The sequence below is a fragment of the Protopterus annectens genome, chromosome 11.part0, assembly GCF_019279795.1.
Source record: "Protopterus annectens isolate FY-2018-M chromosome 11.part0, PAN1.0, whole genome shotgun sequence".
NCBI lineage: Eukaryota > Metazoa > Chordata > Ceratodontiformes > Protopteridae > Protopterus > Protopterus annectens.
In genome coordinates, this window is record NC_056745.1 from 100,946,800 (window position 1) to 100,970,379 (window position 23,580).

At 41.6% G+C, this 23,580-nt stretch overlaps 1 protein-coding gene across 4 annotated transcripts in view; it reads right to left on the minus strand.

The window, feature by feature from the left end:
- The window catches only part of LOC122815190 (transcriptional enhancer factor TEF-3-like), a 2,337,692-nt gene that overhangs the window by 390,929 nt on the left and 1,923,183 nt on the right, over window positions 1–23,580 (minus strand). For all 4 annotated transcript variants that reach the window (XM_044087472.1, XM_044087473.1, XM_044087474.1 and 1 more), the window contains one exon: window positions 17,007–17,137. In XM_044087472.1, the coding sequence (XP_043943407.1) occupies window positions 17,007–17,137 (131 nt within the window). The remainder of the gene's footprint in view (window positions 1–17,006; window positions 17,138–23,580) is intronic.

The following is a 23,580-nucleotide window of genomic DNA, read 5'->3' on the forward strand; positions in this document are numbered from 1 at the left end:
GTAGTCTCCACTAGTGTGGTTTGTTTTTGCAAAGCCTAAGACTGGAATCTCAAATTTCAGTGGATGCAAATGTTAGGGTTGTTTTTTTTTGTTTTTTTTTTAGAAACCACTGAATCTTTCCCGTATGTAACCCTTAAAGAGTAGTCATGAGAACCACAGAGGAAATGAAACTCAGGATATTAAGATACTCTCTGGCTGAAGTCTGAGACTGATTGGAGAAGCTCAGGAAAGTTTCCAGATAAAAATCCACCTTCACCTGTAACATCCTAGAACGATAATCATGTGTGCCAGGGTCAAGGTAGATTTCTGAACATTCATCTGGAGTCCTAAACTGGTCAGAAGAGAAGAAGCCCATATTAAGGACTCTGCAAAGATAAGTAAGTCTTTTAAATCAGGAAATATATGAATACCATTCACTATGCAATGAGGTAAGACTGGAGGTAAACACTTTAACACCACTGGGGCTGTAGATAACCCAAGGGGGTAATACAGAGAACTGATAATTTGACCCAGATACAGAAAAGCTGAGAAATGTCCTGAAACCTTTGGCTATGGGAATGTGCTCACAAGCAGTGCACTTAAAATTTCACAGTCCCCTCTAAACACTGTAAAACCTAAGCAACACACTAAATTCCTTTTGGAAACTCCTGCAGATATCTCATAGTAGTTCATGCCCAAATAAAACACTTCCCAACACTAAACTCTTAAAATACAAAATGTTTATACAAGCAGTACATTTGTAAACAAAAAATAGCCCCCAAATTAGCTGAAGCTAAAAATAATGGTCCCTGACAGGAAACTTTCAATATTAGAAAGATACCAGGTTTCTTAAAGAGGCAGTCCTGCTAAAAAGCAAAAAAAAAATAAATAGCAAATTTGTCTTTTTTTTACATTCTGTTTGGAAGGGTTCTTCAAAGGGGACTTATCTGCCAGAATGGAAGGCCTGCTGCTTTCTTGTAATGCCTCTGAGCTACTTCTTCATGAACTGGCAAGAAAGTACTGAATTTCTTATTATTTTGACTGCTAAGTTTCCCTCCTCAGAGATGAGTAATCAGCAGTCAGAGTGAAGGTGTAGGAGGGAGCCAGGGCTTTTGGAATCTGGCCACTTGTTGTGTCTTGGTCAAAACACAACCCATATAACCTAAATATTACTGAAAAAGGAGAATGATGAGTACCTGAAAGTGTAATCAGACACAGAAAACCTTGAAAAGATTTGAACAAGAATAGTTGTGTAAAACCTTACCATAACCATTGATATCCTTCTCTTCACTGCTGCAGTATTCTTAACCTGAGAGATCTCCCACCTCAAGGTGACCCGATGTCGACCAGTATACAAAGGTTTTATACTACTGCAGGGTATGTGGGATGTCGCACATAGGCTGCTGTCGGATGTAGGCCATAAAGGCGACATACGCATGTACCATCTTCAGAACTGAATGCCCCAGGAGGAATGCCAGACTAAGGATACAAAAGGTCAGTACATACAAGCCAAACAATAGACCGGGGGGAAGGAGAGTAGTATAGAATACTGCAGCAGTAAAGAAAAGGACATCTATGGTTATGGTAAGATTTTACACAACTATTCTATGTCCTTCTGTTCACTTGCTGCAGTATTCTTAACCTGAGGGAGAATGCCAAAGCTAAAGAAGGAAGGGAGGAGGAAGGAGCAGCAGGAGCTCTCAATGAAGCCATGTAAAATGGCCTTAGCAAATTCGGCTCTGGATATGAAGATGTCATCCAGGTTGTAGTGTTTGGTAAAGGTATGAATAGAGGACCAGGTGGCTGCTTCAAGGATGGTGCCATTATATAAGCCCTTGAAGAATGCTTTAGAGGAAGACACAGTCCTGAATGGTGTAACAAAGGCAAACAGTCTTTGAAATCCAAGAAATAGTCTGCTTAAAATGGGTAAACCTATAGCCCTGGGATGAAAGTTCACAAACAGCTGATTAGATTTCCTGGTAGGTTTAGTCTAGCCCAGGTAAAACCTAAGTTGTCTGTATACATCTAAGGAGTATAGTGCCTTCTCACTGTGGTTTTGGGGAGAAGGGAAGAAGGTAGGTAATTGAATGGACTGGTTAAGGGATAACTCATTAACCACTTTTGGCATAAAAGAAGGATTTGTTCTCAAGGATACCCTATCCTTATGAAATACCTAGAAGGGGGAACTGCCATAAGGGCTTGTAGCTCTGACACCTTTCTGGCTGAGGTCAAGGCCCCTAGTAAAACAGTTTTTCAAGAGCAATGCTTGAAGGAGGCCAAAGATGCAGGTTCAAAAGGGGCCAGGGTCAGCTTTTCTAGAATAAAATTAAGGTCCCAAGGAGGAGGCACAGATTTCCTGGGAGGCCTAATGTGAAGGACACCATTAAGGAATTGTTTCACCTCAAATCTGGATGCTAGAGGGGGAGAAAGAGTCAGACAAGCAGAAACGGCTGACGTGTGCTTTGACAGAAGAATAAGCCAAGCCAGCAGAGAGCAACTCACTAACATAAGACAGAACAGCTGGGATTCTATTGTCAGTGAGTCTTGGTTCTTACAGAGACACCAGAGTGAAAATCTTTTCCACTTGGAAATGTAAGATTTTCTGTTATTGGGTTTTCTGGCCTCCTGCAAAACCCTGAGTACTTCCTCTGAGAATAGGTGTTTGAAGGGGATTAGAATACTATCACCCACAGTGTCAGCTGTAGCACTGACAGGATGGATGCATTAGGGATCCTTTGTTCTGTGAGTAGCTCCACTCTGTGGGGTAACTTGTGGTTACGGCCCTTGGCTAAATGTAGAAGGAGGGGGGAACCAGTGTTGTCTTGGCCAAAAGGGAGTCACCAGCAAGATTTCTGGTTGGTCCTGTCAAATCTTGAACAGGACCTTTGATATTAGAGGAAGGGGAGAAAATGCATACAGAAACATCCCCTTCCAAGAAAAGGAGAGGGCATCTACTTTCCAAGCCAAAGGACTTGGGAATCTGGCACAAAATTTTGGAAGTTGTCTGTTCAGGAAGTAGACAAATAAGCTTATTTGAGGAATACCCCATTGGTGGACTATATCCAGGAACACATCCCTGTGAAGCATCCATTCGTGTGACTGTGTTAGGGACCTACATAGGGAGCCTGCCATGAGATTCCAGTTGGAGGGAAAGTACACTGCCTGAATAGTCATGTGGTACTGGGCATGAAATTCCCATACCAGAAGCGCCAACCTGCAAAGAAGTTAGGATTTGGTCCCTCTCCTTCTTGTTCACATACCAGAGCACTGTCATGCTGCCTGGGCAAAGAAGCTATTGAAATGCTTGTAGAGCTAGTAGCAATGCTTGCATTTCCTTGATGTTGATGTGTTCTGTTTTTTGGGAGGGAGACCAAATTCCCTGAACTGTGAATTTGCCCAAGGCCACTCCCCAGCCCACGTCTGATGCATCTGTGTAGCATTCTAGGACAGAGGTGAGAGGCTGCAGGAGTAGCCCTGGATTTAGTTCTATCTGTTGGATCAACCAGAGCAGTTCCCTCTTTAGGCAAGGGATGAGAGGGACTTAGTATTCTAGTGGGCGAAAAATGCTGGGTCCACTGGAATTTCCTCATGTGGTGTTTTGCCATCAGTACAATGGGAATGGTTGAATCCATGAATCCCAGCACCCTGAGAAACTTCCTGGCTGTGATGTGAGTCAAGGGCAGAAGGGAGTGAAAAAAGGACCAAAGGTCCTGCACCTTCTGAGGTGGAAGTGACACTCTCATTATGTCTGTCTGCCTTTGACAACTCAGGAAAATGAGGTCTTGTGAAGGGTGAGGACTGACGTCCTGTAGTTGATGGTGAATCCCAGTTTTCCAAGGAGGGAGATGGTGGTCTCCAGGTTTTGAAGTAGAGTGTGGGAAGTTGGGACCTGTAAGAGCAAGTTATCCAGGTATGGAAAAATCTGGATGCCCAAAAGTCTGCAATGTGCAATCACTGGAGCCAGACACTTTGTGAATACTCTGGATGCTGTAGAAAGACCAAAGGGCAAGTCAGAGAATTGAAAATGCCAGGAACGCACAGAAAAATGTAAGAATTTCCTGAACATAGGGTGAATGTAGATGTGAAGGTAAGCATCTTTTATATATACAGATGCCATGTTTCTTTGTGGAAGGATAAGGGGGAAAAGAGTTTGGAGTGTCAACATTTTGAAGGAAGGAACCTTTAAGAAGGTGTTGACATGGGATAAATCCAGGATTGGTCTCCAGGGGCCATCTCTTCTGGGTATTAAGAACATTCTTGAATAGAAGCCTTTCCGTCTTAAGGTTTGAGGAACCTTTTGAATGCAGCCCTGTTGACAAAGCTCTCAAAGAGCTCTGAGAAAAGGGGCAGCTGCTCTCAGGGAGGTTGAGGGATGCCCATGAAGGTGGGTGTGGAGTGCCAAACCATGAGGTATACTTTTTTGATTATGGAAATAACCCAGGTGTCTTGGGTGATGCTTTTCCAGATCCTGTGAGCATTTGAAAGGCAAAAGGAAATAGGGGAAAGGGCGACATCTGCAGGATGGTCACAGACACTATGCTTTGTCAGGAAAGGACTGCCTTTGTTGTGAGGGTGGCTGAGAACCCCTAGGTTACCAGAACAGTGCTGGGTGCAGCTATGGACGACACTGGCTTAGATGGAAAATTCCTATGAAACCTGAGCATAGGAGAAACCAGGATGTATTTCAACTCCTTGAGTTCCTTGTTTTTTTCCTGTAGGGACTTAAATAGAGAGATGGCTGCCTTACCAAATAAGTCTGAATTGTCTAATGGTGCATCCATTAATTTAGATTTGAAGTCATCCTGTTGAGGATGCAACCTGAGCCAGGAGAATCTTCTAAGAACTGACCTGATAGCAGCTGCCCTGGCACAAGCCTCTACACCACCATAGCTGCATTTAATGGAATGTCTTGCCACTTGGGAGGAAGCTCCCAGGATAGATACAGTCAAAGCTTTTCCTTTTAAATCTGAAAGATCTGCAGTGGCACTAGATGCCCGAGACAAAAGCTCTAAGGAGTACTTAGTCATATGTGCCTGATAATTGATGGCCCTGAAAGCCAAGGTGGCTGAAGTCTAGGCACTTTTGCCTAGTCTCTCAAGGGTCCTACTCTCTTTGTCTGATGGGAGAAGACTGGAGTTGGGAAGCATCTTAGAAGATTTACCTGTAGCTACAAAAATGACTGCTGTGTCTGCAGCAGGGCACCTAAAGAGGAATTTACAATCCTTAGGGACCTTGTAAAAGCAGTCTGGCTTCTTGGGGACCAGGGCCTGGGAGTCTGGGGTTTGTAAAGCAATGTGAAAGGCATCCAGGAATGCAGGATGTACAGGTGGAACTGCAAAGGAGCCAGGGACATCAGTTTGTAGAAGTTGATAGTATTGTTTCTGGACATCAGAAATTTGGGAAGTGTCCCACTTAAAGTGTTCTCCCATTTCAGGAAAATTTCACCAAAAGTTATCTTTTCCACAGAGGAGTCAGCACCTGCTACCTCTTCTTCAGGGGAAACATATTTCTGGGGAGAAGGAATTTGTGTAGAATAATCCAAAGATTCCTCTTCATCCAAGGAAAATTCATCAGATGAGTCATTGTCCCTATCCTTTTTTGAGAAAATTGGTGAGCAGTTGTAGGAGCATACTGAGAGGAATGCAGACTGAGTGCCATGAAAGCCTGAAACAAGCTCTGAGAAAAGGCCTACCAATCTGTAGGGGCCTCTCTGGCAGGGACAAATGCTTAGTTTTTTTGGGGGGTTTTTTTGCAGGATAAATGATCCTGTGCAACATCGGAAGACCGAACGAAAGCCTACATTCAAAAATGTTTGACTCAATCACTTCTTTTGCTTGAATGTTAGGTACCCCCCCCTAGGACCCTCTGTGCTTTTGAGCCTAGGTTCCCCCATAACATCCTGATTGGATGTCTGTTCGACCTCCACAGATGTGCTCGGGGCCTAAGTCAAGGCAGCCTCAGAACTGGGCTCAGCCTTTGAATCCATGCCTGAAGTCAGACGAGCCTCCAGGTTGATAAGCACCTTGGGAGAAACATCTGATGGTGGTGGTGTAGTGGAAGCCACAGGCAGATGTTTCTTGGCCTTGTGCTTCACCAGCTCGGCTTCGGACCCCAAGGTACCCTCCATACACTTAACTAAGAAATTAAGCCATTGGTCCTCTAAATAAATAGCAAGAGAGGAAAGCCTACTTCTAAGGGTCCAAGGCATGAAGGACTGGCAAATGCTACAGGACTTGTGGTCGTGGTTAGGGCCTAGACAAAAGAGACACTGTGAATGGCTGTCCTTATGCGGAATCTGTTTTCTACACTGGCACTTCCCCTTCTTGGATGACATAACCAAAACAGTAGTAAGAGAAATATTCCCCAACAGATCACTTGTCTGACAAAAGGTTAAAGTCACAAATGTTGAAACGATCAGACCAATGGTTAGAATGGCATTCTGACTGGCAGTAGGAAAGTTCTGAGGATGGTATGTGCGCACGTCGCTTTTATGGCCTACGTCTGACAGCAGCCTATATCTGATGTCCCACATACCCTACTGTAGTATAAGACTTTTGTATACTGGCTGGTGTTAGGTCACCTTCATGTGGGAGACCTCTCAGGCTAAGAATACTGCAGCAAGAGAATAGAAGGACATCCTGCGGTTACAGAAATGTGATGGTAACATAATTTTAACTCTAAGTTTACCAAAAAGCTAAAAGGTGAAGCATTTTGAGATTTGGAACTTTGACAAACTGGTTGATAAAGGAAAAATCCAGGGTTGGTTTCAATGAAGTTTCTTTCTTTGACCCAGAAACATCTGAGAATAAAAAAAAAACCCTTCCCTGCAAGTGAGGAAAGGGACAATTTCTATTACCCCTGGAGCCAGCAGATGCTGAAAAACAGGGAAATAAAGATGTTTTATTTGAATGATGACAGGATGGAATCCCTAAAAAGGAGATAGGGACACCCACAGTCATCAGAACACCTAATCTACTGCTGTCAAAGACAGAAACAGAAATCCAGAAATAGGGGAACAATTAAGGATTGCCAGGGTGAGAGTGGGGATTTGCAGACAGTCAGTCAGACTTGTAGGGCTGACATTTTGAATATAAGTTTGCCTGAAGATTGATAAGTCTGCTTAATTTGCTTAAAAAATCCTGAAACATGTATGAGACATTTTACAAATTTAGATAAGAAAGGCAGAAAAAAGTGAGTCATCCCTTGAATCAGTTTTCCTCTCTCATCACACTTTTTTTTCAGGACCGCAGCAGCAGATTGCCAGTATACAACTTCTTCCCTATCAGAATGTCAGCTTTTACACCTTCAGGCACATTTAGAGAACACAACCATGCAAATCTTATCATAATAGATCCAGCTGCTGCTGTTCTGGAAGAAACATCAGCACAGTCATAAGCATTTAGAGAGGGTTTACCCTCAGAAGAAGGAAAAGAGGCAATCAAAAACTCAACATTAGCTTGACAATTAAGAAATCTAAAAATAGAGTGGTAGAAGAAAATGCTCTTTTTCTAAATTTATCAAAATATTTCCCATCCTTGTCCCAGGGAGAGGGATTAGCATTTTTAGCCACAGAATGATTTGGCAAGGAAATAACTTCAGGGTCAGATCTGGGAAAGAAAATAAGTACTTATAAAACGGATAAGTCTCATACCATCTACTTGGCTTTTTAGTGGCTTGCAAAGCTGAAAGCACATGAAGAACAGCTGAAGAATTTCCAGATGTGATAAATCATAACATTTTGAAATAAAGTGGAATGTCATTTGGTTTCCACTGGGAAAAAAATCATTCTATAAATGTTTTCAAAAAAGGAACTTTCTTCCACATGGAAAAAAAAAAGAAAAAACTCTCCTCAGAATCAAAATGTGATGCCTGAGGTAAAATGACTGAAAAAGTTCCCTGAAATTCTATTCTTTGTTCATTACAGTGGGAATAATCAGAAATGGAAGAATGTTTTTACCTGTTACCAGTAAAACCAGAAGATAAAGGGTTGAGGCTGGACAAAGTGCTGGGCTAAGTTAATAAACAGAGACAGGGAAAGATAAGTGTCTAACTTTGGTTCTTTTAAATAGGAAATTCCATAGAAGAGACTGACTCCTAACTGGAACAGCATGCATTTTAATTTGGCCTGCCAGCGAAACGTTCCCTACCCCTTATTCTGAAACTGACAATAGTGGTTCTCTCATGCCCACAGAGGACACTCCAACAACAGAGGGCATGTCTAGCCCCTGGTTCATGGTAGCTGAAGGGACTAAACCAGGCACACCCAAGGAAAAAGACGAGCGGTCTGAGGAACCTGAAATGGCCACTGCAGGTTCACCCATCCAGAGCTGAGGAGAGCAGCCTGCCTGATGAAACTGCAAAGGCTGTTTATAAATTGTTTTTCTTCTATCTGAAGAAAGGAAGGAAGAAGTGAAGAACTGGTAAACTCTTCCATAGTTAAGCCAAGAAAGAAGCCAGAAATGTGGCTAGCAATATCGGCAACAGTCAGTAAAAAGGTAAGTATCAAACAAGTAGTGTTTTCACAAAAATAACAGTGACAAGCACAAATCACACTTGTCTCAGTATCAAAAACCATAATGTATACAGTTATTATCAATAAAAAGTAAGCTTGTCAAAAGTTATAATTTGCAGAAATAACAGAAAATACCATAATAGTTCAGCTGGCAGAAATATCTCATGACAGTCCCAAAACAGTAAAACTTAGCTAAAAAGAAACAGTTCTTTTGTAAAAGTCCTGTTTTAGACATAAAAATAAAATGTGGAAGGCTTTCTCCCAGGAGGGAATTTAACAGATATTCAGTGGAGAAATACTAGCTGACCAACGATCCTCAAAGGTCTGCAAGAGAAGTGCTCTTTGAGTGCAGAAAAGCTCTGAAGGGCTTTACATACAGACTGCTGTTTTGTCCTTTATCTGCTTGAGCTTCTAATGGTCTGAATGCAGAAAGGTGGCCCTTAGTTTTGGAAGCTGGCCAGCCATTATATCCTTGGAAGGATATAACCCATACAGCTTAGGCTACTGCAGCAATTGGACATTCAAGCAATGTGTAGAAGTTGATGAACATGAACCAGTGTAACCCCCCCCCTCAAGGATTCATAAAAATCCCCACAATGGGCTGTAGTGGCCTTGGTAAAAAGGCCCTACTTCCACAATGTATGAATTTGCAATTCAGAGACATATTAGCCGCACAAAGGAAATAACATCATCATTGGCTAATTTGCATGTCTCTGAATCACAGTTTACTGCAGAACGCAAATCAGCACTTCCTGTAGTAGTTAGTTTTGGCAGCCACACTGATACCTCCCCCTTGTTCACTTTTTCACCAAACAATTAACACTTTCAAATGTACACACACACACACACACACACACACACACACACACACACACACACACACACACACACACACACACACACACACACAAATATCACAGACCCTAAACCTGTCTTTGTGTTGTCTGAACATCCTCACTTTCACCTTTTCTTGCCTTTACATATCATTGAAGATTTCAGTCAGCCATTGGTTTGTTTTTACCAGGCTGAGGAGTGGTGATTCATCACTGTGACAAAGCAGAAATTCCCTAAGGCTCCAAGAGCAGAATAAGTTTTTTATTACATTTCATTGAATTGCACTTCGTAACACTTATAGTTGTGTTATACATCTAATCTACTACATTTTATACTGTTATAAAGCTTTTCTTACTGTTTCACTGTGTTTTTGTACTGTTTTACACTGTTTTAACTGTATTTTCATTGTCATAGTCCATGTTGGTATGAATGACTTGAGACATACCTTTATGGACTATATGAAGACAGACATGATTGAGCTCACTGAATATGTGTCCCAGGTAGGTACATCCCTAGCCTTAAGCAGCATCCTACCATCACCCAGAATGAAGCCTCAGTACAAACAAAAGATGATTGACTTTAACAATTGGCTTAGTTTCTGGTGACATTCCAAGGGGGTCCAGTACCTGACAGCCTGGGAGGACATGTCTGACAGACCACGATAATTTGCCAAAGATGGTCTTCATCTGTCTCCCCTGGGTTTTAGGCTTCTGGCAAAGGCTCTTGCCTCCCCCATAGTGCCTTTTTTAAGGCAAAGTCATGAGGACAAAATTACCAACGTGAAAAATACTTCTAAATGAAATTTAAAGGTCATGCTGCTAAATGCTAGGAGTCTTAACAAGAAACTGCACTCATTGCAAGTATTCCTCACCCTGGAAGATGCTGATATTTGTGCAGTTGCTGAAACCTGGTTCAAAGCTGGGGAGAACACCTCAGCCTTACCAGGGTACTTGTCCTATCATACTTTCAGACCCCAAAAAGAGGGCTACAAAGCCAAAGGAGGTGGAGTTTCAATATTTATCAAAGACATACACATCTCCAGGCTGGGCAAACAGTATGACGCACAGGAGATACTCCAAGTGTCTCCATACCTACACCATGTTCATCTAAATACCATTGTACTTAGAGATTATTGCTGCTACTTGTACATGTTTTTGCATACAGAATATATTGTTGTTCAGTACTATCTTTCTGCAACTAGAACTCAGCTGTATTAATAGTGGAGTTTATCTTGTATGTATAACTTCTTCTTACTAAGTATATCCCTTTGTGCAATTTTTTGTAATTTCTTACCTGTATATGGAGCTTTTCTCCTTGGGTCTCCAGTGAAAATGAGCCTCTGGCTCAGTTGGACGAACCCGGTTAACAAATTACAATAAATAAATAAAATAAATAAATAAAGTGCAGTTAACTTCTGACAAAACACCTATTCAAATCATAGCTAGCTACAGACTCTCAACCATGACTCATGGGCCCACTCCACCTATCTGGACTTACTTGAATCCATCACGATTCAACCCTCTACCCTGATCCTGGGCAACTTTAACTCCCCAACCATAGAGTGGAAGACCTGTTCTAGCTCAAACACGAATGGCCACAGATTCCTCAACTTTGTGAATGCCAATGCATTGGATCAGCTGGACGACACCCCCACAAGAGGTGAAAATAACCTGGACCTGGTACTAACCAACATGAGTAGCCACTGTAGCACCCCTACAGTGTCATCCTCCTTGGTAAGATCCGACCATAAGGCAATCACTTTCGAAGTTACCATCTCCCCTGTCCCACCCCTTGCCAGGGTCAAACAAAAAAATTTTTCCAAGGCTGACTACAACCTCCTGACAGCAGGTATAAGCAGCTTCACAGCCACCATCCCTTCAGTTGAATCAAGCACTAATGTCCAAGCCTACACCAAAAAACTATATAAGCACCTATGTAGCTGCGTGGACTCAGCAGTACCCGACAGGACTAAATCATCTTCCTCAAGGAAGAGTAAACCTCTCTGGTGGGCAGCAACAATAAACAGACTCTAAAATAAAAGGAAAAAAAATTCTGTCCAGGATCAAGAAGGAGCAGGTGTCAAGTTAGAAGCAAGCTCTCCTTTGGCTGAACAAGCAAATAAGGTCACTGGTGAAATCCTCTAAGGCTAACTTCGAGTCCAAATTGGCCACATCCACTAAGGACAATCACAAGGCCTTCTTCGCATATGTCCGCAATCTCAAAGGTAACTCCCAAATCTGCATTGAATTGGTGGTCAAGAATACCACATACAAAAATGCCACAGATACAGCCAACCTGCTGTAGACAAGTTCAGTGAAAATGTCATCCACCTGTCCCCCCATCAGTAAACCAGGACATTCCAGCACTGTCCCCTCCCCTCATCAACAGGGAGCAGGTTATTAATGCCCTTTCAAAGGCAAAAAATACAGCCTCTATGGGACCTGACAACATCCCTGGCTGTATCCTACATGAACTCAGGCAAGAGCTCTCAACACCAATAGGCACCCTATTTACCCAAAGTCTGTGCACCCGCTTCCTCCCAGCAGAATGGAGGACAGCCACTGTCATCCCTCTGCACAAAGGTGGAGCATCCACCAACCCTGGCAATTACAGGTCCATCAGCCTATCTAGCCTGATCTGCAAGGCCACTGAACACATTATCATGAACCTTATAAACAAGGACATTGGCAACCTCCAAACGCTTGATCCCACACAATTTAGTTTTGTCAAAGGGAGATCATGCCTGTTAAACTTGATTGCCTTCTTCAAAACAGTCACCAAAGCCATGGATGAGGACAAGACAGTGCACACCGCCTACCTTGACCTAGCCAAAGCCTTTGACACTACTCCCCACTCGGGCATAAAAGATAAACTCTCCCAGGTAGGAATCAACCCATATGTTACCAGATGGGTAGCTAACTGGCTCACTGATAGAACCAACTCGGTCAAAATAGGGGGAAGCAACCTCTAGTAGTAGACCTGTAACAAAAGGCTGTACCCCAAAGATCGGTCTTGGGCCCTCTACTGTTTGGGATATACTTTTTTGAGGTGCAAGCCAAAACCAGTGGTCTGTGGCTGACCAAGTTTGCAGATGACTGCAAGCTGGGCACTGTCGTAAATTCCCCTAGTGATGTGAACATCCTCCAAGAGGACCTTAACCAAACTAATGACTGATGCCAGAAGCATGGCCTCAAACTGAATTCCAAGAAATGTATGACTTTCCCCTTTGGGGAAAATGGTGTCCCCACTAATTATCACATTTATAACAAAGTACTAAGTACTCAATCAGTCATGAGGTACTCGGGCACCCAGATTGATAGCAACCTGACTTTTGACCACCATGTTGCCTTCGTTGTACAGAAGGCTTTCTACATGGCCCACCTCATAAGTAAGGGTATTTCATCCAGGAATAAGGAGGTCGTAACATCCCTGTACTTCTCCCTTATCAGACCCATTATCAAGTACAATGTCCCCTTCAGCGTGTACCTTGCCAAGCACATGCAGCAGATGGAGAGACCACCGAGGTCCCTGACCAAGAAAATCCAGGGTCTCAAACACCTATCCTATACAGATAGGCTAGAAACCCTGTCCCTCTACTCAGTCTCATACAGACTGCTCGGAGGTGACCTGTGTCTGGTATTCAAGGCCATCTCAGACTCAGCCATGATGGAGTTGTTGCAGATCCGTAAGTCAAACTCCACTCACACAACCTGCACGCAAGATCTCAAATTGGTCTGTGACATTAATAGAACTTGTTGGCAAGATAGATTTGTGTGCCAATGACTTTCCCATCTGTGGAATAGACTTCCTCTCCATGGCAAGCAGTGTACCTCACTAGCCCTCTTGAAGAGGAACCTGGACGACTGGATGGGAAACAGAAAAAAACCCTGGGATCCCACTTGTGTCCCTGCTGGACAGGGAAAACAGGTGCTGACATAGTGGGAACATGGGTGAAATTCTTGGCTAGGCTTAAAAGAGCCTCCGGGTCAATAGCCTAGTATTGTCCTATGAACCTGTGAACATTAAGAGTTTCACATGCCATATATTTCAGTAAATGCATGCTAGGGCAACCACTCTGTTCCCACTATGAAGTTGAGAGGTGTGCTTCACGTTTCCTGTTCCTTTTCCTCACACATCCCAAAAAGTTGCAGGCACAGCACAATGCCCAAGATCCTCAATATATGTCAAACAAAAAAGCATGCTGTACTAGTACAGTGGCTACTGCAGGAGTTTTGTGTGTTTAAAATTGCAGGGTTCAAATCTCACCCCGCCCCTCCAATTATTATTTTTTTAACGTATTATTAATTGTAATATTTTATCCCTGGTGGCTAGTGGTGGCACAGAGAACTAATATCTTCTGTGGGAGGGCACAGGGTTTGATATTTATTTTAATGTTTTTTAAGGTCCTATACATATACATTGTGTCTATCAGTTCCATATTTGCCTTTAAGGCACACCATATTCACTATCCCAAGTGGCTAGTAATCTCCCACCCGCAATCTCCATTTTGTTTAAATGCCACTCAGGGGGCTTTCCTGGTGGTTCCCTTTAATGTCACAGCTCTGATTAATAATCTAGGCATGTGTGGAAGCATGACAGACACCCCAACACCCCCAACCACATACACATTTTGCTATTCACACATACACACAAACACACCTAACCTACTCCCTCCCTACTGAGCAGACACATATGTAAACTCTCACATGCACACACTCCCACATCTGTTACCACTTCCTTGCAATCAAACTTCCCAGCACTTATTGAACTACAATGGACAAACCCTGCCATTTAGCCACGCTCACTACTGTAAGGTGCAAGAAGCAGCTGTGCTAATCTACATAGCTGAGTACTTATATGAATCTCTCATTGTGTAAATGCCTTCTTGGAGGCAGTTTTTGGAGGAGAGAACACCTGGATAATTAGCATATGCCTGTCCCCCAGACTGTCCCTTTAACATGTACCATGGTTCCACAGACAGCCTGATGCAGTGCTGCACATCTTTCTGCAAAGGGGCCATGGCAGGACTGTCTCAGAAATTTAAAGGTTGCCACAAGGAAATTGCAGTAAACATTTGTGAATTCAGACCAAAATTATGTTATTTCAGGAGTACAATGTCTCTTTACTTTGAAGGAAGGACATAAGGTAAGGATATTGGTCTTGAAAAGAGAGCAATATGTCCAAACTGAAACAAATATAATAGGTAAAACAGTGTAGTCAAGATTGCATTATGTTATGGGGTTAGATTCATGAGTATATAGAAGTCCTATACATCTATACTAAACAGAAAAGTGAAGAATATGAGGAAGTTACCATACAGACTGAAAATTTGAGTATTCATTTTCAGGTTTTACCACCTTCACATAGAATGAACAGTCAAATATTACCTTTAATGTAATATGTAGGATTAAAAAGAGTTTGAAAGTGTGAGTACTCAAACTCAGAATACAAAAACTCTACAGCAAAGCTGTGTGACTGAGCTAGGTTCATAACCACATAATTCTCAAAGGAAAAAGTGGAGTGCAGTGCAGAACGTCATCTAATGAATGTTTAACAGCAGTATCAGCAATATCCACAGCAACTACAGCATCATTAGTACCTGAGACATGGTAAACTCATCAAGAAGTCACATAGACATACAGAGAATGTTCTTCATAAAGTAATGAACTATGTCTTTATGTGAAGTATCTTGTTGTGGTTATGCATATGACAAGTTAGAAATACTGCAAGTGTAGATTATTGAAATATCTGTGTACATGCAACAAACCTAACATATCTCAGCACATTTTTTTACTCTGCATGAACTGCTTGATAACTCCCCTTCCTAGCTCCAAGTAGCCTATTCATTCTCTTCATGAAGGGTGAGGCCCATTCATTCATCAGATGGAGTGAGTGCTTTATGGCCCTTTCATTCTCTGGCTAGAGTATGAGGCCTACTGGTCCCTTCATTCCCTTTGGATGTGAGAGATGATCCAAGAGAGAGTGGGAAAGCTTGCTACAGCCATGTAGTCATACAAGTAACCTTACCCAACCAGCCCACTAACCCTCCCTCACTTCAGCAACCAGTGACTAGGCCTAGTCTGTTGCTTAATAGGCAGGTATGCCTCCACATGTTATGCTTTTTGGTTTATATGCCACTATGATCCGATCCCAGCTGCATCTTGCAGTACACCTGCTTGTTGTCTGTGGTCAGCACTGCAATGTGTTTAGCCATATTCGACACTGAAGAATGGGGAAGCTGATGTAAGCCACTCACTCCCATCTCTGACGCTCAGGTCTTCCAGTGAGACACTAATCAAATTCAGGACATCTGGTGTGCACTTGGTGCTTTATTCTCCTACAACATGGATCTAGGCAACTCAATATATTTACTAAATATTCCTAGTATAACATCTTCTTCAAAACTGGGGGGAGGACATAGGATATTGAGCTATGTCTCTTTAAGAGTGGGAGTTAAACTAGACGCATGCTATGTGAGTGCCATACACAGTGCACTTACAGTAAAGATAGTGAGGTGAGCACACCTCATTCTTCAGTTTTGGAATTTCTGAAAGACTTTGTCAGAAGTACACTACAGCTTACACACAGCAAACAAGTTTAACAAACACAAAGTCATACAGTTCCAGAAGCATCCTTTTTGTTTTTTGTTCTTAACTAGGCCAACAGTTTATCTTAAGAGGAGGCAGATTTAAATGTACACAGATGGCAACACCTGGTTGCATACTTCATGCTTACTTTTCATGAACTTTCAACCTAGCACTGTAGCATATGCCACCCAGTCCAGTTTACTGCATGGGATAAGGCTTACATCTGTATTGTTGTTTAAAATATTTTGAAGAATCTATTCTGAAAAAAAAATGTTTAGACATATTTTTTTATATATCTATTGCCACCTACTTGTTCTAATTTAACAATCAGTCAGCCATGATGAGGAGCTAAATTCCACAGCTATTACATAAAACCTTTTAAATTCAACAGCAACAATTTTAAACTAAACACATTATATCATTTTTAACAATGGTATTAACTTTTAAACAAAGAATAGCAGAAATGTATTAGCACTGATGATGCCAGCGTTGCAACAGCTACTATAATATGACTATTCATCTATTTATCTTAATAACTCACTGAAGCAATGAATATAATGTATGTGCAACAAAGCTCTCAAAACCGAAAATCTATGTGTAAATATAAATTACAGTCATCTCTTTCTTACCCAATACTTGTGAAACTGGTATCATTACGTTTATGCAAATATGTTTATTTATTTGATATAATAACATTTATAAGTTGTAGTGAAACTAACATATGTCCTAACAGAGGTCTTTTTAAAACCCATTTTCTTGACTTCATGAAGATGTTTGATGCAATAAACTATAAGCTGCTTCTGGAGTGTTTTTTATTGAATACTACAACAAATCAATACATTTAAAGCAAGAAGAAAAAGATAATAAAGCCACATAAAAATACAATCCCCCATAAATTTCAGCCCTGAAAGCTATAAAAAATGATAACTGTCATTTAGAGGGGTGGCACAGCTAATAGAAAAAAAAAATAAGTTTAGCAATCCATTGTTCTGGCCTACACTGGTATTAACTAATCTCCACTGATTACTTGTTAAAATTTGTTTTTAAAATGTGTACTTGTTGCATTGCTAAAAAAAAAAAAGATTATTCCATACCATGTCTGGGTCTTGCTGATGCTCCACAAAAGCAGAAAATTCTAGCAGCCGAAGTTTAGAACTGGCAATGCTTCTGCCCTGCCATGATGGTGTTGTTGGGGATGGAGAAAGAGTTATCATGCTCTCATATCCTGGAATACAAATAACAAACAGAAACAAGGCTATCACATTCTGCTATATCTTAGTCTTCAGGATTACACTTTTTTGCTGCACTGCCATATTATGACTCCCCAAATGCTTTCAGTGTACACTTGCTACTCAGAAAATTGTCCTCTAAATGCTAAGTACTATCATATCTAAATATAATCAGGACACCTGCTGTGCAAACCCAATCCAAATATATAACATCGGATTGGCTTAAATTTATAACAAGTTATCTTTGCCTTTTATATTTGTAAACTCTACTTCTTTTGCGGCATTCTCAGAATCACAACACAATGCAACTAAATGAAAAATTACAAAGAGCTAATACAGAATTATTATATGCAAACAAGTGCTTTCAATAAAAAACATTACTTGTAAAGTGTACAATGAAAAACTATTTAAAATGGGACAGGAATTGTACAAAGAATGCTTAAAGAAAAGAAAAATTGCTTGAGTTTAGCTCACTAAAAGCAGTTACTCTTTAATGAGTTATATAGTCTGTTAGTTGGTTGAAAATGGATTACTGGTTCATAGGTTCATAGGTAGGTACTAGGCTATCAGCCGAAGGGCCTACGTAAGCCTAGCCAGCAAGGTACCATAGCTTACGCCACCCAAGAAAGTTATTTTCCTGTGCCACAGTCCAGCAGAGACACAGAAGTGATCCCTGGGGTGTATTTCCTATTTCCCATCCACTCATCAAGATTTTTCTTGAAGAGTGCTAATGAAGAACTTTGCTTGACATAGATGGGTAGCTTGTTCCAGAGTATAGGAAGTCTCTGGGACAGGAATCTATCCCTCCAGCATGTCCTGTTTATTGTGGTGACAAGGTTTAGGTCCCTAGAGCATGTAGTTCGGAGGGATTGGGATTTCTTTAGGTGTAGCATTGCCAACAGCTCTGGGTTTGACATAGCTTTATATGTTAGGCAGAGATCACCTCGGAGTAGGTGATATGCTACAGAGTAAAGCTGGAGTTTTTTGAGGTGGGCAGTGTAGGGCATTTGTTTGAGGCCAGTAATCCTCTTTGTGAGGTACTTCTGTGGCCTTTCCAGCTGCTGCAGATATCTTGTGAGGTACATTCCAAAAGGGGCGTTGTACTCTATAATGGGTCTAATGAGTGACAAGTAGAGGGGAACAATGACCTCTTTTTTCCTGGATGAGAACCCTTTTATGATGAGGTGTGCCACGTAGAAGGACTTCCTGACTACTGTGGCGATGTGACTATCAAAGGAGAGACTACTGTCCACCTGGGTCCCAAGGTCTCTTATCACGCATTGGGTGTTAAGTAGATTGCTGCCTATGTGGTAGTTCATGGGTACAGAGTTTTTAGAAAAGGGGATGACATTGCACTTTTTGGCATTGAGCTTGAGGCCATGGCTCTGACACCAGGCATCTGTCTCAGTGGGGCCCTTCTGTAGGATGTCCACATCATTTGGGGACTTGACTATGGCTCCTAGTTTGCAGTCATCTGTGAACTTCATTAGCCAGAGGCCTTCTGTGTTATCCTGTACTTCAGAGAAGTAGATACTAAACAGGAGAGGTCCCAGGACGGAACCCTGTGGTACTCCACTTGTCACTGAGGTCAGATTTGGAGTCTGCAACTTTCACAGTGTGGGTTCTGTCAGTGAGCCAGTTAGCAACCCATCTTGTGACATAGGGATTTATACCTAGTTTAGTGGGTTTAGCTATAATTCCAGAATGGGGGATGGTGTCGAAAGCCTTGGCAAGGTCAAGATAGGCTGTGTGAACCACCTTACCCTCATCCACGGCTTTGGTGACTGCCTCAAAGAAGTCGATCAGGTTCAGGAGGCATGATCTGCCTTTCACAAACCCAAACTGGGTGGGATCCAGAGTTTGGAGGTTACCAATGTCTTTGTTTATGAGTTCCATGTTGATACGTTTCATGGCCTTGCAGACCAGGCTCGTCAGGCTAATAGGTCGATAGTCGATAACTGGTAACTGGGCCTAGTGATGTTATGCATTCTGCTAGTCAGAAATTATATGACAAAAGTTTAAATCAGCCTAAAAATAACCACATGTTTGATCAGGCTTGAAGAAGAAAGCGATATTTTAAATTAAAAAATAACTGAAGTTCTTTCTTAAGAGCTATAACTATAAATAGATTAACTAGGAGATTTTACTAATCATGGTCCATTCACTGACACCCATAGACCTTTCACAGACAGAACACAGAAAATTGTAACAGTCTTATTATGCGTTTGAGACGTGGATGTCAAGAAATTCACCTCTTGAGCAAATCTATGGCAAGAACACATAATTTAAAAGTTATGATGGGTGACAGGATCATAATTATTTGTAGAGCATGGAACTTTATGTGCTCCATGTACAATACAGGTAAACAGAAAAAAAAATGCTAAGTATTTTTCCTGCTTTAAAATGCCATAAAACACTCAGCGTTCACTGTCAGAAAGGCACTGCAATGCGATCTGTTACAGTTACACTCACCTTCCATACCTCTCAATAGTCCAGATTTTCGCAGAACATCCAAGTTATTGCTTCATATACTTTGGTTTGTTCTTCATAAAATCTGTGGTTTTAGGATAAACCACTGATAATTGAAGTCACTAAATAATGACATACATTTGAGTTTCAGAGTTGGTATCCTTCAGAAAATGCAGACAAACGACGCATCTTGTTATTCCAGTTAGTTTCTACATTTATTAGAGGATGGGACAACTTATTCCTATGTTCAGCAAGCAGAAACAGATCTTTTGTTCTGCTGCTGTCATTTCTAGAGAGTACAGGCAGATTTTACTACCTAGCCCTAGACACTACCTTAACAACTTAAGCAAGTGGTGCTTAATTGTAAAGGTCAGGTATCTTTCTCACAGTCATACAGAAGGCAAATGGAGGCTGACAGAATCAGAACCTGAACTACTGGGGGCAGCATATTAACAGCTCATAGCCTTAATCTCTACACTTCTTACCTTTGCGTTATATTTTGGAGTACTGGAACTATACAGTTGAAAGCCCCAAAGCCCAACACTTTCATTATATTGTGAACTTCAAGAACCAGGCAAAAGAAGAAATACATCAAACAAACAAATAAATAAATAAATAATGAAAATGACACCCCATATAAACTGCCCATTTATGATGTCAAATAAGGCAGACACAGGAGATGGAGACGTGCATAATGATTATAACGCAGAACTGAGGATCAGCACAAGAAGTCAAGAACTTTAACTTCCGCCAAGAGCCTGCTGTGAATCTGCTAACTTTATATAACATTAAAAGAATGCTCACCTCTAAAGATTTCAAATACTATGACAGAAAGCACTGAAAAGAAACTAATAGGCACTCTTTTTGGGTTCAAAGAGGTTGAGAGGGTGTTAATAGATTTCTGTACTGGAAATGCATGATGTAATGAGGATGAGGAACCAACTATTTTTCTAAATGAATTAGAAAAATACATAAATTATTGGAACAGAAAGTAAAGGATGCTAGAGGAAAGACAGAGAGCAGAGTAGGGACAGAAGTTCTGCTGTTGACATATACAATGGCTAGACAAATAAGCAACTCATCTGAGAGCAGCATACTGCATCATCTAACATATATGACAGTCAATGATGAATGATAAAATTAAATTTTAAACCTCCTAGAAGTCTTGTTGAAGATGTGAGGATCACAATTGTGATCCCCAGAAAAGCAACATAGACAGTACAGTCAAGGGTGAATACATTTGAAATCCATGGTCTTTGGTAACTGAGAGTGTTTTCTTTGTACCAAGGTTCTGTGAATCGATGACATTTCCCTTTCACTAAGGTTCAGAAACCTCAGAGTTGATTATGCTAAGGAAAGCATTACAAAGGGGCATAGCTCCCCCGTCTAGATGTGGTATGGGAATTATCCCCTTGCCTTGTAATTCCAATTCAAGAAGTTCTGAGAAGGCTGAGCAGGACATGAATCTGCATGGTTTAAGCAAAGACAGAGCAACTGTCTATCTGTGGAGAAAAAGACAGAGAGGGAGAGAGAGAGACAGAGAGGGAGAGAGAGAGACAGGGAGAAAGGGAAAGACTAAAAAGACTGTAATCCAGCAATGTGGAACTGTTTTCTACTGGCTGGGAACTTGTTTAAATCAGTGCTAACAGGTATTTGTGAAAACAAATGTTGAAGCTATATTTATCAACATAAGACTTCTCAAAAGAGGTTATGCTAGTGAACATCTTTCAATATACCAAGTGTAGTTTTATTGAGCATAATTTGAGTGGGATTCATATACACATACACAGAAAAAGCAATCGGTGAAAAAGAAAGACAGAAACTTGATTCACAGATGTTGGAGTAGAAGGTTGTACAATGAAAATATTTCTGTTCACCAAGCATTCTTTTGGTATGTCTAATATATGCAAATGAATAAATTAGCATTTCAAACAGTGCTAATCCATTTCAAAAACGAAATGCAACGCACCACTCATTGTATTTGATATTGCATTGCAACACAGTTGCCGAGGTCAACCAGCTATAAAGACATCACAGAAATGGCCACTTAGCAATTTTACCAAAACAGCAGTGCTGCAGTAAAGTACAGTTGTGTACCTACCATAAATGTAGATGTTCGAGTGTATTCACTGTTGCAGTCATTACACAACGGTTATCCTGCTGGCAGGCTACCCGCAGTCGGCCTGAATTCCAAAGTCCTGGTCTGGCGTCGGTTGCTGTCACCTCTTCCCTGACGTCAGTGCGCCAGGGGTATAAAAGATGCAGCCAACGCCATTTTCTTCAGTTTTTCTTGCCCCAGATGTCAGGTGCCCCCAAAAGGGTAGGCTGTAAATATCATGATCATAAAAAAGAATGCACATAACCTTCATCTACAAGCAAATACACCACATAGGTTGTATAGAATAGAGAGGTACAGATAAGTCCCACCAAAGAAAAAAGGGGGATGGTGGGAGGGTAACCTGGACTGCAACAGTGAATACACTCGAACATCTACATTTATAGTAGGTACACAACTGTACTATGTTCATCGTGTTTCACTGTTGCAGTCATTACACTTGGGTTGAATCCCAAAGCTGAGGTTGGGTGGCTGGGCCTAAATAGAGTTTGGAGTGGCTATGAGGCCCTGCAGAACTGCAGTGGCAAAGCCTGTTCTGGATTTAGAGTAGAGAGGTAAATGGTAGTGCTTTGTAAAAGTGTGCACTGAAGTCCAGGTTGCAGCCTCCAAAATGTCCTTGGTTGGTACTTCTCTGAGGAAGGCTGCTGAAGTGGCTGCTGCTCTGGTAGAATGTGGCCTAATGCCCTTGGGCACTGATTTGCCATGCTGTGAATAGCAGAAACAAATGCAATGGCCTATCCATTTTGAAATAGTCTGCTTTGAAATGGCTTTTCCTTGCGATCCTGCAGCATATCCCACTAAGAGTTGCACAGTCTTTCTGAAGGCTTTAGTTTTGTCCAAGTAAAAGCGTAGCTGTCTGTGTATGTCCAAAGAATGCAGAAGTCTCTCCCCCTTATTCTGTGGGTTTGGATAAAAGGTAGGCAAATGTATGGTTTGGTTAAGAGCCACACTGGACACTACCTTAGGCATAAATGTCGGGTTTGTCCTTAGAGAAACCCTGTCCTGATGGAAAATAATAAAAGGTTCCACAGCCATTAGTGCATGTAACTCTGAGACTCTTCTTGCTGAAGTTATTGCTAGGAGAAGAGCGGTTTTCCATGACAAGTATTTTATCTCTGCTGTATTGGCTGGCTCAAAAGGAGGCAGTGTGAGTTTTTCCAAGACAAAATTGAGGTCCCATGCAAGTACTGGAGCTCTCCTTGGAGGTCTTATGTTTTTGGCCCCTCTGAGAAACTGTCTTAGCAATGGATGAGAAAAAATAGGTGGGTCCGTATTGTAATGAGCTGAAATGGCAGAGGCATGGATCTTAATTGATGAGAATGATAGGCCTTTGTCCAGCATCTCAGTTAGATATTGCAAAATCTAAGGAATATTTGGTACAAGCGTGTCAATTCCCTGCGCTTGGTTCCAAGCACAGAATCTCTTCCATTTTTCTGCATAAGATTTTTTGGTGCTGGGCCTCCTGGCCTCCAAAATAACATCCCTAACTGCTTTAGAGAGAGGAGTGTTGTGAATGATTACATTATCTGCCATGCAGCCAGATTTAGGGTTCTGAGTTGGCTGTGCAGGATCTGATTGTTCTGTTGGGTCAGCAAATGAGGTATTAAGAGGCAATGTCCAGGCTGGGCCTTGAGACAAGCTCTTTAGGATTGGGTACCAGTGCTGGCATGGCCAGTCTGGGCCAATCAGTATCATTTTTGGCTTCTCTTGTCTGACCTTTAGGAGTACCTTGGAGAGGAGAGGCAGAGGAGGGAAGGCATATACTGTAAGGGCTTTCCAGCTGAATGAAAGGGCGTCCACTTTCCATGCTTGCTTGTGATAAGTCCGAGTACAGAATCTCTGCAGCTGGCAGTT